At 36.9% G+C, this 12,365-nt stretch overlaps 1 protein-coding gene across 1 annotated transcript in view; it reads left to right on the top strand.

Moving 5' to 3' along the window:
• The window catches only part of LOC107656080 (calcium/calmodulin-dependent protein kinase type IV-like), a 19,474-nt gene extending 7,188 nt beyond the window's left edge, over positions 1–12,286 (top strand). The window contains exons 6-11 of the mRNA XM_016443767.1: positions 7,634–7,724; positions 7,852–7,926; positions 8,120–8,195; positions 9,308–9,434; positions 9,786–9,938; positions 11,416–12,286. Of these exons, the coding sequence (XP_016299253.1) occupies positions 7,634–7,724; positions 7,852–7,926; positions 8,120–8,195; positions 9,308–9,434; positions 9,786–9,938; positions 11,416–11,895 (1,002 nt within the window). The 3' untranslated portion in view covers positions 11,896–12,286. The remainder of the gene's footprint in view (positions 1–7,633; positions 7,725–7,851; positions 7,927–8,119; positions 8,196–9,307; positions 9,435–9,785; positions 9,939–11,415) is intronic.
• Positions 12,287–12,365: the final 79 nt, after the last annotated feature.

Here is a 12,365-nt window from a genome sequence, read left to right as displayed (position 1 = left end):
ATATATATATCGGAGATCGCGCAGCTCACACATCCAGGAGCAAAGAAACTTGTCAACGCTGCCCCACGACTTTTATTAATAACAGTTTAAATACTGAATCGCTACATTATATTTTCCAGCAACGGGAGGATAAAATCGCAGTTTTTAAAGTAACCTCACTCTAAAAAGAGAAACGCATCTCTCTCTCTCTCTCTCTCTCTCTCGAATTGGCAATATTTGAGAAAAGGGTTTAGCGATTTCTAATTATTGGGGGGACTAGCCCCCCTCAATGTCTACGGTGGTTATCACCCTGATCAGACATGAATATATGTTGTGGCACTATCGTGCAGTCTATAATGATATGACGTTAGTTAGCAAATATTAGCAATTTTTTGCAAACATTTCTGTGAGTAACATGACCGTAAATATGAACTCACAATTGAATGTAACGTAAAACAAATGATTACTTTTCGTTAAAATCTTTATTAATGCCAAAAATGCTTACATTTATGTGTCTTTTTGTGCGCTCGGGCAGCCATTGTTGCCCCTGAAGCCGGTTTACGCTGAGATAATTCATACCCCTTCGTTTGAAGTGTGGTCCCGAAAAATCTTCGTTTGAATGGCTATCTGGCCCTTCCCCTACCCCTACCCCTCCAACCAAAAGAGAATTGAGACACCCCTACCCCTTCACGTGAATGTGCGAAACGGAGGGGTAGGGGAAATGGGAAGTGCTAAGGGGTAAAATTGGGATTGGGCCTAAATCTTAGAACTGCTTCGAACTAATCGTTTGAGAATTGTTGGAAATGAGGTGATATTAAATGCATATTTTGAGAAAACGAAAGTGTTTTTTTTTTTACCTCGCATGCATGTAAACCTGTTGTAGGAGACTCCCAAAACAATATTAGAAACCTTAACAATGGCATAAAAGGGGCACTTTAAGTTCATTACAGAATATGCTTATATATACAAATTATGCCATTTGCGATGCTTCATGGAAGTAGGCGGAGTGTCTCCTTTGATGCGCTTTGCTTGCTGCAACTCTCTGATTGGTGGAATTTGTGTGCAGCATCATGGGTAATGTAGTTTCTCACCACAAATTCTGCTTTCAAACATGATTATTTAAAAAAATCAATTGAACGAATGTGAAATTGGTAAATAATATAACCAACTAGCATGATATGATGATACGTGTCATGAGGGACAGCAGTTATTTTAATGCATTTTCAGCAGGAGGATTACTGTGTATGTGTTGGCATGGCTGAACGCATGTCCAGCGATGGGCTGACAGTGGAGGGACTTGGAGATGTGGGTCAGTCTTGTCGTCACTCAAAAGTGAACGGTAGAGTAAGCAGATGTGTGTGCAGAACTGCTAGTGAAAAATAATCTTCTCAGGAAAAAAAAACATTGCCATTTTTCCCCCCGGCTTTTAATCTCCCTGAGCAGGAGGAATGTGGGCTGGCGTTACATAACAGCTCAGCAATCTGAAGCAACAATGCGGAGGCCACATTTATGTGTTGAATGTTTGTGTGTGCCGATCGGATCTGCTTAATCCACATTGTCTATAGCCCTATTCGGACGGGACTAGTTTTACAGGGGGTCGTTTTGTGTTTGTGAAATTTGATACATTTGTGTTTCACAGATGTACTTGGTGAATCCCGTCCGAATCTAATGATATACTAATCTATATAATATATATCTAATGAATGCCGAATGAATTTAACGGTAAAAGACTGTAAAAATGCTACAGTAAAATGGGATTTTTACGGGGGTGGTGAGAGAAAAGCACTGACATCCTGGATTTGGACGGAATTAAAATCACCAACTACCCCCTGTAAATGGTGAAAATCACTTACGTCCCCGAGAAACAATTACCGTCCGAATAGGGCTAGACGTACTTGGTGATTTTAATCCCGTCTGATTCTGCCACGTCTGTGTTTTTCTCACACAACCTCTGTAATAATTCCAGAGCAAATTACCTACTGTTTTTCAGCAAACTCAGTGATCCTCTGAGAAAACCAATCCCGTCCGAATGCGAATGTCTGTGATTGCGGGCGATATATTTTTTTTTCACAACGCGTTTCCTTGTGTGTTTTGGCCAACATGAATAACCGTAGACGCTCTTACTGCATGCATGTTTGATATATTTGCCTCCCGGAAAAGAAATTTAAAAAAATAACAATAATAAAATCAAAAGCCAGATCACGTAAACTGTTAAGACTGGCTATTGTGATATCAGCGTCAGGTAAGATAACTCACGTTCATTTCTGCACTCAATTACATAATGTTTTAATTACATATGTTCCTTTATGAAAATGAAACATGGGTTTACTACAAATAAAAAAAAAAATAAAATAGTTAAACTAAAGTAACCACACATTAACATGGTTTTGCTATACTAGCCAATCAGCACAGCATCGTGTTTTAGTTTCAATATTTCTGAAAATCCCGCGTAGAATTGTGACTTGTTTGTAAACAAATCTGCAGTAAAATTAAGTGAACAAAGGACCGAGTTCTTACTGACGTGGAACAAAGGACCGATTTCTTACTGACGCGGTCTGGTTCTTCATTAAAAATAAAGTTCTTCCTCTCTTTCCTAATGTTGGGATCAGAAGGAAGGCAATGCAAAGACTTTGAAAAAGTTTTTCCACATCTTCACACTGCACAGCGTCTTCTTTATCATTTGATTTCTGCATAGACCTGCGCGCTCGCCTGAGTCGCCTCTCGTTTACACTACATGAATGAATCGTTGGGCGGGGCTAAACAGGCAGCGATGTAGAAGCAGGTGTTGATCTTCTTCAGTGGAGGAGGTGTTTATCCACACTATTACGTCATAAACTGGCACATTCCACAAGCTGTTGTTTTGGCAGACTGGCTTCAATATAAGCTGTTTTTTGGGCGTGTTCACACTTGGCGTCTTTTTTGACAAGAAAAAGTTGACAAGAGCGCTTTTTTAGTAAAATAAAAAGCTGGTTTTGAGCAGTGTAGAGTAGCGCTTGTTGTTTGTCATTTCTCCGATCACAAATGCAGACATGGTTTTATGTTTACGCGGCGCGATTCGCAACGCGTAAAAAGACAGTATAAGGGCGTCTTCACACTTGGCGTCTTTTTTGACAAGAAAAAGTTGACAAGAGCGCTTTTTTAGTAAAATAAAAAGCTGGCAGCGTTTTGGTTACAAATAGCAGCCGAGGGCGTCTTTTGTTGCTATAACAACAACTGCAACAGTAGCCTAGCGCTATATACTGCAGAAATGTCGAGAAAGAGTAAAAAGTTGGCTCTTGCGTTGCCTTTTGAAGTTAACGGTGAGGAGAATGTCGGTTCACAACGATGTTTTTGGGTGCGCCACATTATACGGGGAAGGAAACAGTATGGTGCTTACAACAATTTAGTCCAGGAGCTCCGGTTGGATGATGCACGGTTTGTGGCATATTTTAGACTAAGTTAGATACAGTTTTGTGCTCATATCATACAACTCCTTGTGCTCCGAAACTAGTACGAACCAATCTACCGGCTGTCTTTTCCATTTTTCTTGTTGTTTTTGTTGTTATGGAAACGACTCGACACTCGCTTGTCATTGGTCAGTTGTCAAAAAGGCGCTTGAAGTAGGGCGTTTTTTTCAGAAAACTTTTCTGCAGAAAAAGACGCCGGCGGTGGCGTTTTAAAAAGCGCTCAGGACTTTTTTGAAAACACGGTTTACTCCATAGGATTATAATGTAAAACAGACGCTGGCAGCTTCAAAAAAGACGCCAAGTGTGAACATAGCCTTAGAGTGTTGAGGTCTGAAACTTACAGGATGTTTATATAGTACAATGACCTCTTATATGTGAAAAGATCAAGGGAATTTTGATTTCTCAGTTCATGACCTCTTTAACACAAATTAGTCATCAAAAATGGACAATTTAATTAAATGAAATTACAATAATTAATTTACAAAATAATGCATTTTTGTCAAATAAGATGCTGAAGAACAGAACTGTATGATATCCCTTAAAAATTAAAATAATACTATTATTTTCAGAAGTACATTTTTAGTATACAATAGTAATATATTTCTGTCTTAATTTATTAGCCCAAACTTTTATTTTGGTGGTTTGTCCTGAAGATCAGTGTGTTTGACGGTGGTTTTTCCTCAAATGAAATGGTGTAAAGCTGGTGAAGTGACTTTCAGAGCAGCTCTGGAGATGAAGTATTTAGGAGACGCAAACATGGAAAACACTGTGAGTATCACGTGTGTTTGAGTTTGTGTAGATGAAACTATGCCACTCATTCACACAGGCACACACAGAACATGCACTGACTAAATGTTACATTTATTTCTGCTGTGAGGCTGTTAGATTAATCCATATCGAGTAAAAAGTCCAAAGCTTATCTTTGTTATTGACATATTTTATTACAATCTCGATATGGTATTGTTTATCGTCAAGCCCTAGCTCAGCTAGCCCCCCAAAAAACTGCTATTTTGACTTGGCAAACCAACTAGCAACCACAGAAGCAACTGCACAGCAGTCTGCTAAATCCAGTCAGAACACCTTGGCAACCACAAAGCAGCACCCTGGCAAACACCTTAGTGTTACGGTGGTGAGTCGACTCACAAATGTAAAAATCTAGCATTGTTTATCATTTTCCAAATTATTTGGCCTGATATTTAAACATCAAATAAAAATACCACCATCCCAAACCTGTTCGAACCTTCTTACAGAGTATTTAATTACATGTTTACAGTGTAATAAAACTCCAGAAGCTTATTTCAGCAGAGCACAGAGTGTGTAGTAACTGACTCACCTCCGGTTTTCATACTAGTCATGTGCTAAAACACAAGAGTGACTCCTGCCGCCTTCAATTTACACTCTGTCATCTGCCAAACACTTTGTACTTCTGTAGGGTTCTGCTAGGCTCACATTTACCAGGAAATCATTGTCTCCTCACCGCCATGATGTACTATTATATTTTTGGAATTGTGTTAAAGGAACAACATCTGTCTTGTGCCTACGAATACAAAATTAATTAACACGGGCTGACACCGTATGAGTCATCCCCACACTTATCAGACTGCAGATCACAGACCCATGCCTCGATAATGGAGAACGACCCAATGATCTCAACAGAGTGCTAGAAAAACCACTTTAGGGAAGACAGGAGGCTTGAAAGTTTCAGGCATCTCTCATCCCAGAGACAGTCTGCAATCTGCAGCGTCTGGAGCCTAGAGATGATCTGTTAAAGATGTAGTTCAGCCAAAAATGACAATTCTGTCATCATTCTCTCAAGTCTTTTCAAACTGGTATGTGAAAAACAAGTGGAATTTTTTTTTCAGGAATGGTCTGGTCTGTCTTTTACAGGACTAGAGCTTAAAAGGGACCCAAAGCACCAAAAACGTGGTCCATAGATCTTTTGTACTATATTCCTGTATTTATCTGAAATATGTGAGGAGCAGACTGCAAATTGACATCATTATTCCCTTAAAGTCAGGCTTGATCTTTTTAAAGAAGCATAAACTGATACAAATGTATATCTTGAAACAGGGTTATTACAGTTTATTAAAACCAAAACCTGAAAATACCTGAAATTATTTTATTTTAATTATTTATAAAATATAAAAAATGATAAAAAAAATAAAATAAAAATTATTAAAACATTTTAAAAATCTAATAAAATCACAAAACATACAACAAATTACTAAAACTTTAACAAAATATAAAATTAAGAATGATTTCAAACTATTAATAAAATTACAGTAGTGTCTCATTTATACTAATAACACTGTCTTGAATGCAGTGTACATCATTGTAGATGAAAACATCTATGAAATGTACTGTATAAATGTAAAAATGGTCTGAAAGATTAGTTCAGAAAACAGGCTGATCCATTTGTTGAGTTCACCCTGTCTGTTCAGTATTGTTTAATATCGAAGTGAATACCAAGTCTGTCTCAACCTTCATGACAGCTGTTTTAACAGAGAACTGCTCCAGACTGCCTCACTGAACTCATCTTCCCCACCTACACTCCATCAGGACTTCAGAGAACCGTGGATGTCATCTACAGTCACACACAATCAGACACACAAACATGTTCCTAGAGCTGTATAATGAGTCCTAATGAATTCAATAAACATAACAAATTACCTACTAGAGCAGCTCTGCTAAATGAGGGGCGGTGGGGGCTTTGCAGAAATGCTGATTACTCTGTGAGATGAAGAAAAAATCCAATTTTTTCAATGTCGCTGCAGTCACATTTGGCAGGTTTTCACTGTTGATCCAGTTAATCCATGATGCTCCTTCCTGCAGATTCCAATGAAATTCACCAAGGAAGCTTTGTCTTAAAGGGATAGTTCATGTAAAATTGAAAATTCTGTCATCGTTTACTCTCCCTTATGTCGTTCTAAACCTGTATGACTTACTTTCTTCCGTGGAACACAAAAGATATTTTGAAGAATGTTAAGATTGCATTTGTCCATATAATGAAAGGCAATGGAGTCAAATGTTTTGGACCCCACCAATTTTGGGGGTAGCGCATTAAAAGTAACTAGTTACGGAATCAGATTACTTTTTTAAGTAACTAGTAAAGTAATGCATTACTTTTTTTATTTGTATGGAAATATCTGAGTTACTTTTTCAAATGAGTAACGCCAGTTACTTTGTTTCCCATGTCTTGGCTGATAGCTCTCGCGTTGCCATGTTGAGAGAAATCAGGAGTAAAGGTCCTTGCACACTTGAGTCCGAAATTTTCGTATGCGTTTTTTCATTTTTTTTTATATTCGGCATTCTTTGCTATCAAAATGCTTGCTACGGATGCGAAAATTTCCAAATTTTTTTATGACGGACAAAAGTTTTGGAGGCAGTGTGTTCAGGCGAGAATTTCGGACTCAGTGAGCAATGACCTTAAGTGCAAAGGTTTTGTGCGTGCTGTGTGAACATGATGCTTACTGTAGTTCTAGACTAAATATGAGCATGTATTTACTCATCTCACCTGCACAAAAACAGATTCAGTATTCCTCAAAATGAATAAAGACAGTTAAATGCAATCTCTGAATATTATACAAACCTGCAGTAATTAAATATGTTAAATAAGACAAATATCATTTATATATTTAATCCTATTTTACCAATGTCTTTTGCTACTGACCTTCGATGATCCAATTCAACCGTACTAAGCAAAAATGACATTTGTGTTTCATTTTTGTTATTGCTGAATAGTGTTGAACTTTCTTCTCCTGCGTCATATTCTTAGTGCAATTTGTTTGAGCTGTGCCCTCTACTGTACAGACATGAATTTACATTTCCTTCAGCCTGAGGTGTATTCACAAGCAAGGCCTGCCAAGATTTAAAAAGTAACTCAAAAGTAACGTAATGCATTACTTTCCATAAAAAGTGACTTGATATTATTGTAATTTTTATTAATAGTTTGCATTAGTTTTTCATTTTTATATTTTCGGTTTTAATCTACATTTTTGTTTTTATTTTAAATTTTTCCACTTGTCATTTTTATTTTATTTTTTTCGTCTATATAGTTTTTATTTTTTTTTATTTCATCTAAACTAAATGAAAAGGATAAATGTTTCCTTGGGAACTGATTGTTTGTTATTTCTATATTTAATTTTTTTTTTTTTTTAGTTAACTATAATAACCCTGGTTGTGATACCTCTGTTCTGTTTATTTTGCAGTACTTACATGAGAATGGAGTTGTTCACAGAGACCTCAAACCAGAAAATCTTCTCTATGCTGACTTGTCAATAGATGCCCCTCTTAAGATAGGTAACAAACTGTATACTCATACACTGAATCAGTTACAGTTTTGATGCAGGACAATTGAGACTGACCAGTGAACTCTTTCATTAATGAATGGCTTTTATTCATTCAATCTATTCTGTAATATCCACAGCGGACTTTGGTCTTTCTAAAATAATCGATGAGCAAGTCACGATGAAGACGGTATGTGGGACCCCCGGCTATTGCGGTGAGTCAAAATTTAAGAAAATACATTATTTGTGCTGTTTTAATCACCCTATTACCGATTTCCTTATTTTTACACGTACCGCTAAGATAAAAGTCATTTAGTTGTCCACAAGCAAGCAAATTCCAGTGATGACTAATAAAGTTTCATCAGGCAATTCATTTTTGCAATCATTTGCCTCTATTCTCACATCCAGCTCCTGAGATCCTCAGAGGAAACGCTTATGGTCCTGAGGTTGACATGTGGTCGGTGGGAGTCATCCTTTATATTTTGTGAGTAATACATTCATGTTTATTCATTTAGTGGTTGCTTTTATCTGACTTGCAAATGCACTGTATTCCCATATTTCTCAGAAAAATGCGAGGAACAGATTGAAAATTGACATCATTTGACTAATCTGTTCACGGAACGTTCCTGCAGCTCAAATAATAGAGCATGGCGCTCGCAACGCCAAGGTCATGGGTTCAATTCCCAGGGAATGCATGAACTGATATAAATGTGTATCTTGAATTAGGGTTATTATAGTTGGATTTCCTTATTGTTACATGTACCATCTAAGATAAAATTAATTTAGATATCCACATGTAAGCAAATAACAGCGTATGACTAATAAAGTTTCATCAGCCAATTCATCTGCAATCATTTGCCTGTATTCTCACATCCACTCAACATATGCATATAAGTGATTAATCTTAAGGTGCTAATGTCATTAGCAGTTTCACAATACATTTTTTTCAAATATACCAGAATAATATAAGGCAAGGGCATAGGTTTGTAAAACTAGTGAGAAAAAAAAGGATGAAAATATATGATTAAAAAAAAAAAAGAATTTTGTACTTTTATTCAGCAAGCATGCGTTAATTTGATCAGTGACAGTAATGACATTTATATTGTTACAAAAAAATTTAACTAAACTGTTCTTTTGAACATTCTATTGATCTATGAATCCTGAAAAAATGTTTCAAGGTTTCCACAAAAACATTAACCAGCACAATTGTTTTCGACGTTGATAATTAATAAGAAATGTTTCTTGATCAGCAAATGATTTCTGAAAGATCAAGACAGAAGTAGTGATGCTGAAAATTAAACTTTGCCATCACAGAAATGTTTTTTTTTTTTATATATATATATTTAAAATAGATAAAAATAGAAGAGTTATTTTAAAGGGGTCATATGATGCGATTTCAATTTTTCCTTTCTCTTTGGACAAATTAATGTTCTTTTTAGCAACATCATATGACCCCTTTAAATTGTAATAATATTTCACCATTTTACAGTTTTTTCCATCCTCACTTTAAGTGTGTTTCCCCTTCACTTCATTGTTCAAATTATAAATAGCATTTTCTCTGCTATCTGCCTCTGTTCTTTCTTCCTTTGCCCTCAGGCTGTGTGGGTTTGAACCATTTTTCGATCCAAGGGGGGATCAGTACATGTACAGTCGCATTCTGAACTGCGATTATGAGTTTGTCTCCCCCTGGTGGGATGAAGTGTCTCTCAATGCAAAGGATCTGGTGAGTACTGTGTGCTCACACATCATTATTGTCCTGTTTGTAATACGTACATGTACAGTCGCATTCTGAACTGCGATTATGAGTTTGTCTCCCCCTGGTGGGATGAAGTGTCTCTCAATGCAAAGGATCTGGTGAGTACTGTGCTCACACATCATTATTGTCCTGTTTGTAATACTGATGATGTTCATGCACTGCTGACTGATTTCAGATGGGATGAGAGAGAACAGTATCTCCATCAAAATATCAACAGCCGACTCAGATGCTGATTTGATTATTCAATCGTCTGAGCTTTTACACTCTTTGTTTATTCACCATTAGCTGTTGGTTATGTTTGTTTGATGTTGTCTGTAGGTTAGTAAGCTCATAGTGCTGGACCCTCATAAACGGCTCACAGTGAAACAGACTCTGGAGCACCCATGGGTGCTTGGAAAAGCAGCACGATTCTCCCACATGGACACAACACAAAGGAAACTACAGGAATTTAATGCTCGGCGCAAATTAAAGGTAAGCCACCAATAGCTATGATAAATAAAAGTGTCTACAATAAAGAAAAATACAACCTTTAAAAAATGTAGTCTACTGTTGAGATTTTAGAAATGTCCTCTTTGTGTTCAAGATGTTTGCATATAATTTAAATTTGAATAAAAGTTATAATTCAACTTTTTAATAACTTTTTACTTTTATAAGTGTATATCTTGATCTTTAAATATATTTATCAAGGTAAAAATATTGGGAATTATGAATTCATGAATATGTATAATGACTGACATTTTATGTTTTTTAATGTAAACAAATGACTTTGATTTGGTGGACAAAAGTATTATTATTTTTGTAATTAATTAATTGTAATAATTAAATATTAATAGGCATTGAAGCAGTTTTGTTAAAATGTTCTCTTTTTAATAAATTATAAAATATTATGCATATAACTACTTAAAGGGATAGTTCACCCGAAAATGACAATTCTGTTATCATTTACTTACCCTCATGTCATTGCAAACCGATAAGACCCATAAGACTTTAATCTTTGAAAGACAAATTAAGATTTTTTTCAATTAAACCTGGAAGGTTTCCATCCCTCCATTGAAAGTCCAGGTAAGCATAGCTTAGAAGATCCAAAAAGGTCATAAATCCAAATGAACTGAGCCTAAATTAAATCTGATCATCATATAAAGTAATCATATCTCTTCACAAGACTTTTATTAAACAACACAATTCATATGGATTTTTTTATGATGTCTTCATGACCTTTGTAGCTTCCTTGGGATTTCAATTTAGATACAGAATTGTTTTAGGTTTCATTAAAAATATTAATATATAATTTGTGTTTCGAAGATTAACCAAAGTCCTATGGGTTTGCGAAGACATGAGGATGAGTAATTTTCATTTTTGGGTGAACTGTCCCTTTAAACATTTCTTTTCATTACTCTCATTATTTTAATGGGGTTTTTTTTCATTATGATATCAAGACAGTCGTGTCAAGCTGAATTTTTTGGCTTTATGCATCAAAATCAATTTAAAAACATGATGTGTGTTCAAGCCATTGTGAGCACGAATTGCATTTTTTATGTATCTTTGAATAAATTAATATATAGGGCAAAAAATTATGCCATTGATATTTAAAGGGGTATTTCACCCAAAAATGAAAATTCTGTCATCATTTACTCACCCTCGGTTTGTTCCAAACTGACTGTGGAACATAAAATAGGATATTTTGAAGAATGTTGGCAACCATTGACTTTCAATATATGGGGAAAAAAAATACTATGGAAGTCAATGGCTACCGTAAACGGTTTGGTTGCACGCATTTTTCAGATGTCTTCTTTTGAGTTCATTGGAAGAAAGTAACTCATACAGGTTTGGAACAACTTGAGAATGAGTAAATGATGTTCAGTGCAGCATATTATGCTGTGATTTCTGTGCTTTTTCTGAGTATTCTACTGAACCAGCGCACAGTAATCATGAGTTATTTCGTCCACAGGCTGCTATGAAAGCTGTGGTCGCCACAAGCCGGATGCACGAGGGCTCACGACGGCGGACAGACAGCTGCGAGATGCCCAACCCCGACAAGACCTCACGCCAGAGCAGCATACAGAAGGACAACACGCTGGATTCTCAAAGAGAGCCCATTCCCATTAAAGAGGGATCTGAGCAGGTTGAAGACAGGGCCCAGAGTCCCTCGAGTCCCCCCGTCCACCCTACCCATACATCTAAACCTTCTGGCCCCCCCGGGCCCATGCCCACTCGCCCACCCCTGATAGCAGAGGGACACAGGCAGACCTCCGTCCTTCCAAAGGCTCCAGTGGTTCGGCCCAGGGTTCCCAAGAAGAGCTGCTCAGTGGATCCCGGAGGCAAACACGAGCCTTCGCCAGCGAGCACCACCCCACCCAGTCCCAAGAACCTCAGTAATGGCTTCACCATGAGTGTGGAGGCAGGCGGAAGCACGGCAGAATGTCAGTAGCCTGGATGATCTATAGATCTGGATTCACGCGGAAGACAAAGGAGGACAAAAACGATGCTTTGACAACACACTGAGAATTTCCTCTTCTCCTCTTCCATTTTTGCCATGGGATTTTTTGATACTGGACTGACGTATGATGAGTCTTCATATGGAGGCATGTAGCTTTCGTGGCAACTTTAGGTTAGCGGCACAGTGAACATTGTCGTTTTTCTCTTTGCACAAGCATTGTGAATAAGATTGTCTCTCATCTAAACTGAAATTCATTTTGCTCTTTCTTCTATTGCTATCATATGCAACTGTTCACACAATCCTATTTTCTCTCTAAAGGTAGTGAGGATCATGTATCTGCGATGTTGTGATAGTATATATTTGTTTAGGAATGATTGCTAAAAGACCCTAAAAATTGTATTGCATACACTATTCATAAATGAATATATATATATATATATATATATAGATAGATAGATAGA

The sequence above is a fragment of the Sinocyclocheilus anshuiensis genome, unplaced genomic scaffold (genome assembly GCF_001515605.1).
Source record: "Sinocyclocheilus anshuiensis isolate Anshui unplaced genomic scaffold, SAMN03320099.WGS_v1.1 scaffold51, whole genome shotgun sequence".
Taxonomy (NCBI): Eukaryota; Metazoa; Chordata; class Actinopteri; order Cypriniformes; family Cyprinidae; genus Sinocyclocheilus; species Sinocyclocheilus anshuiensis.
Note: the sequence above shows the minus strand (reverse complement) of the source record. Positions and strands in the feature narration are given on the sequence as shown.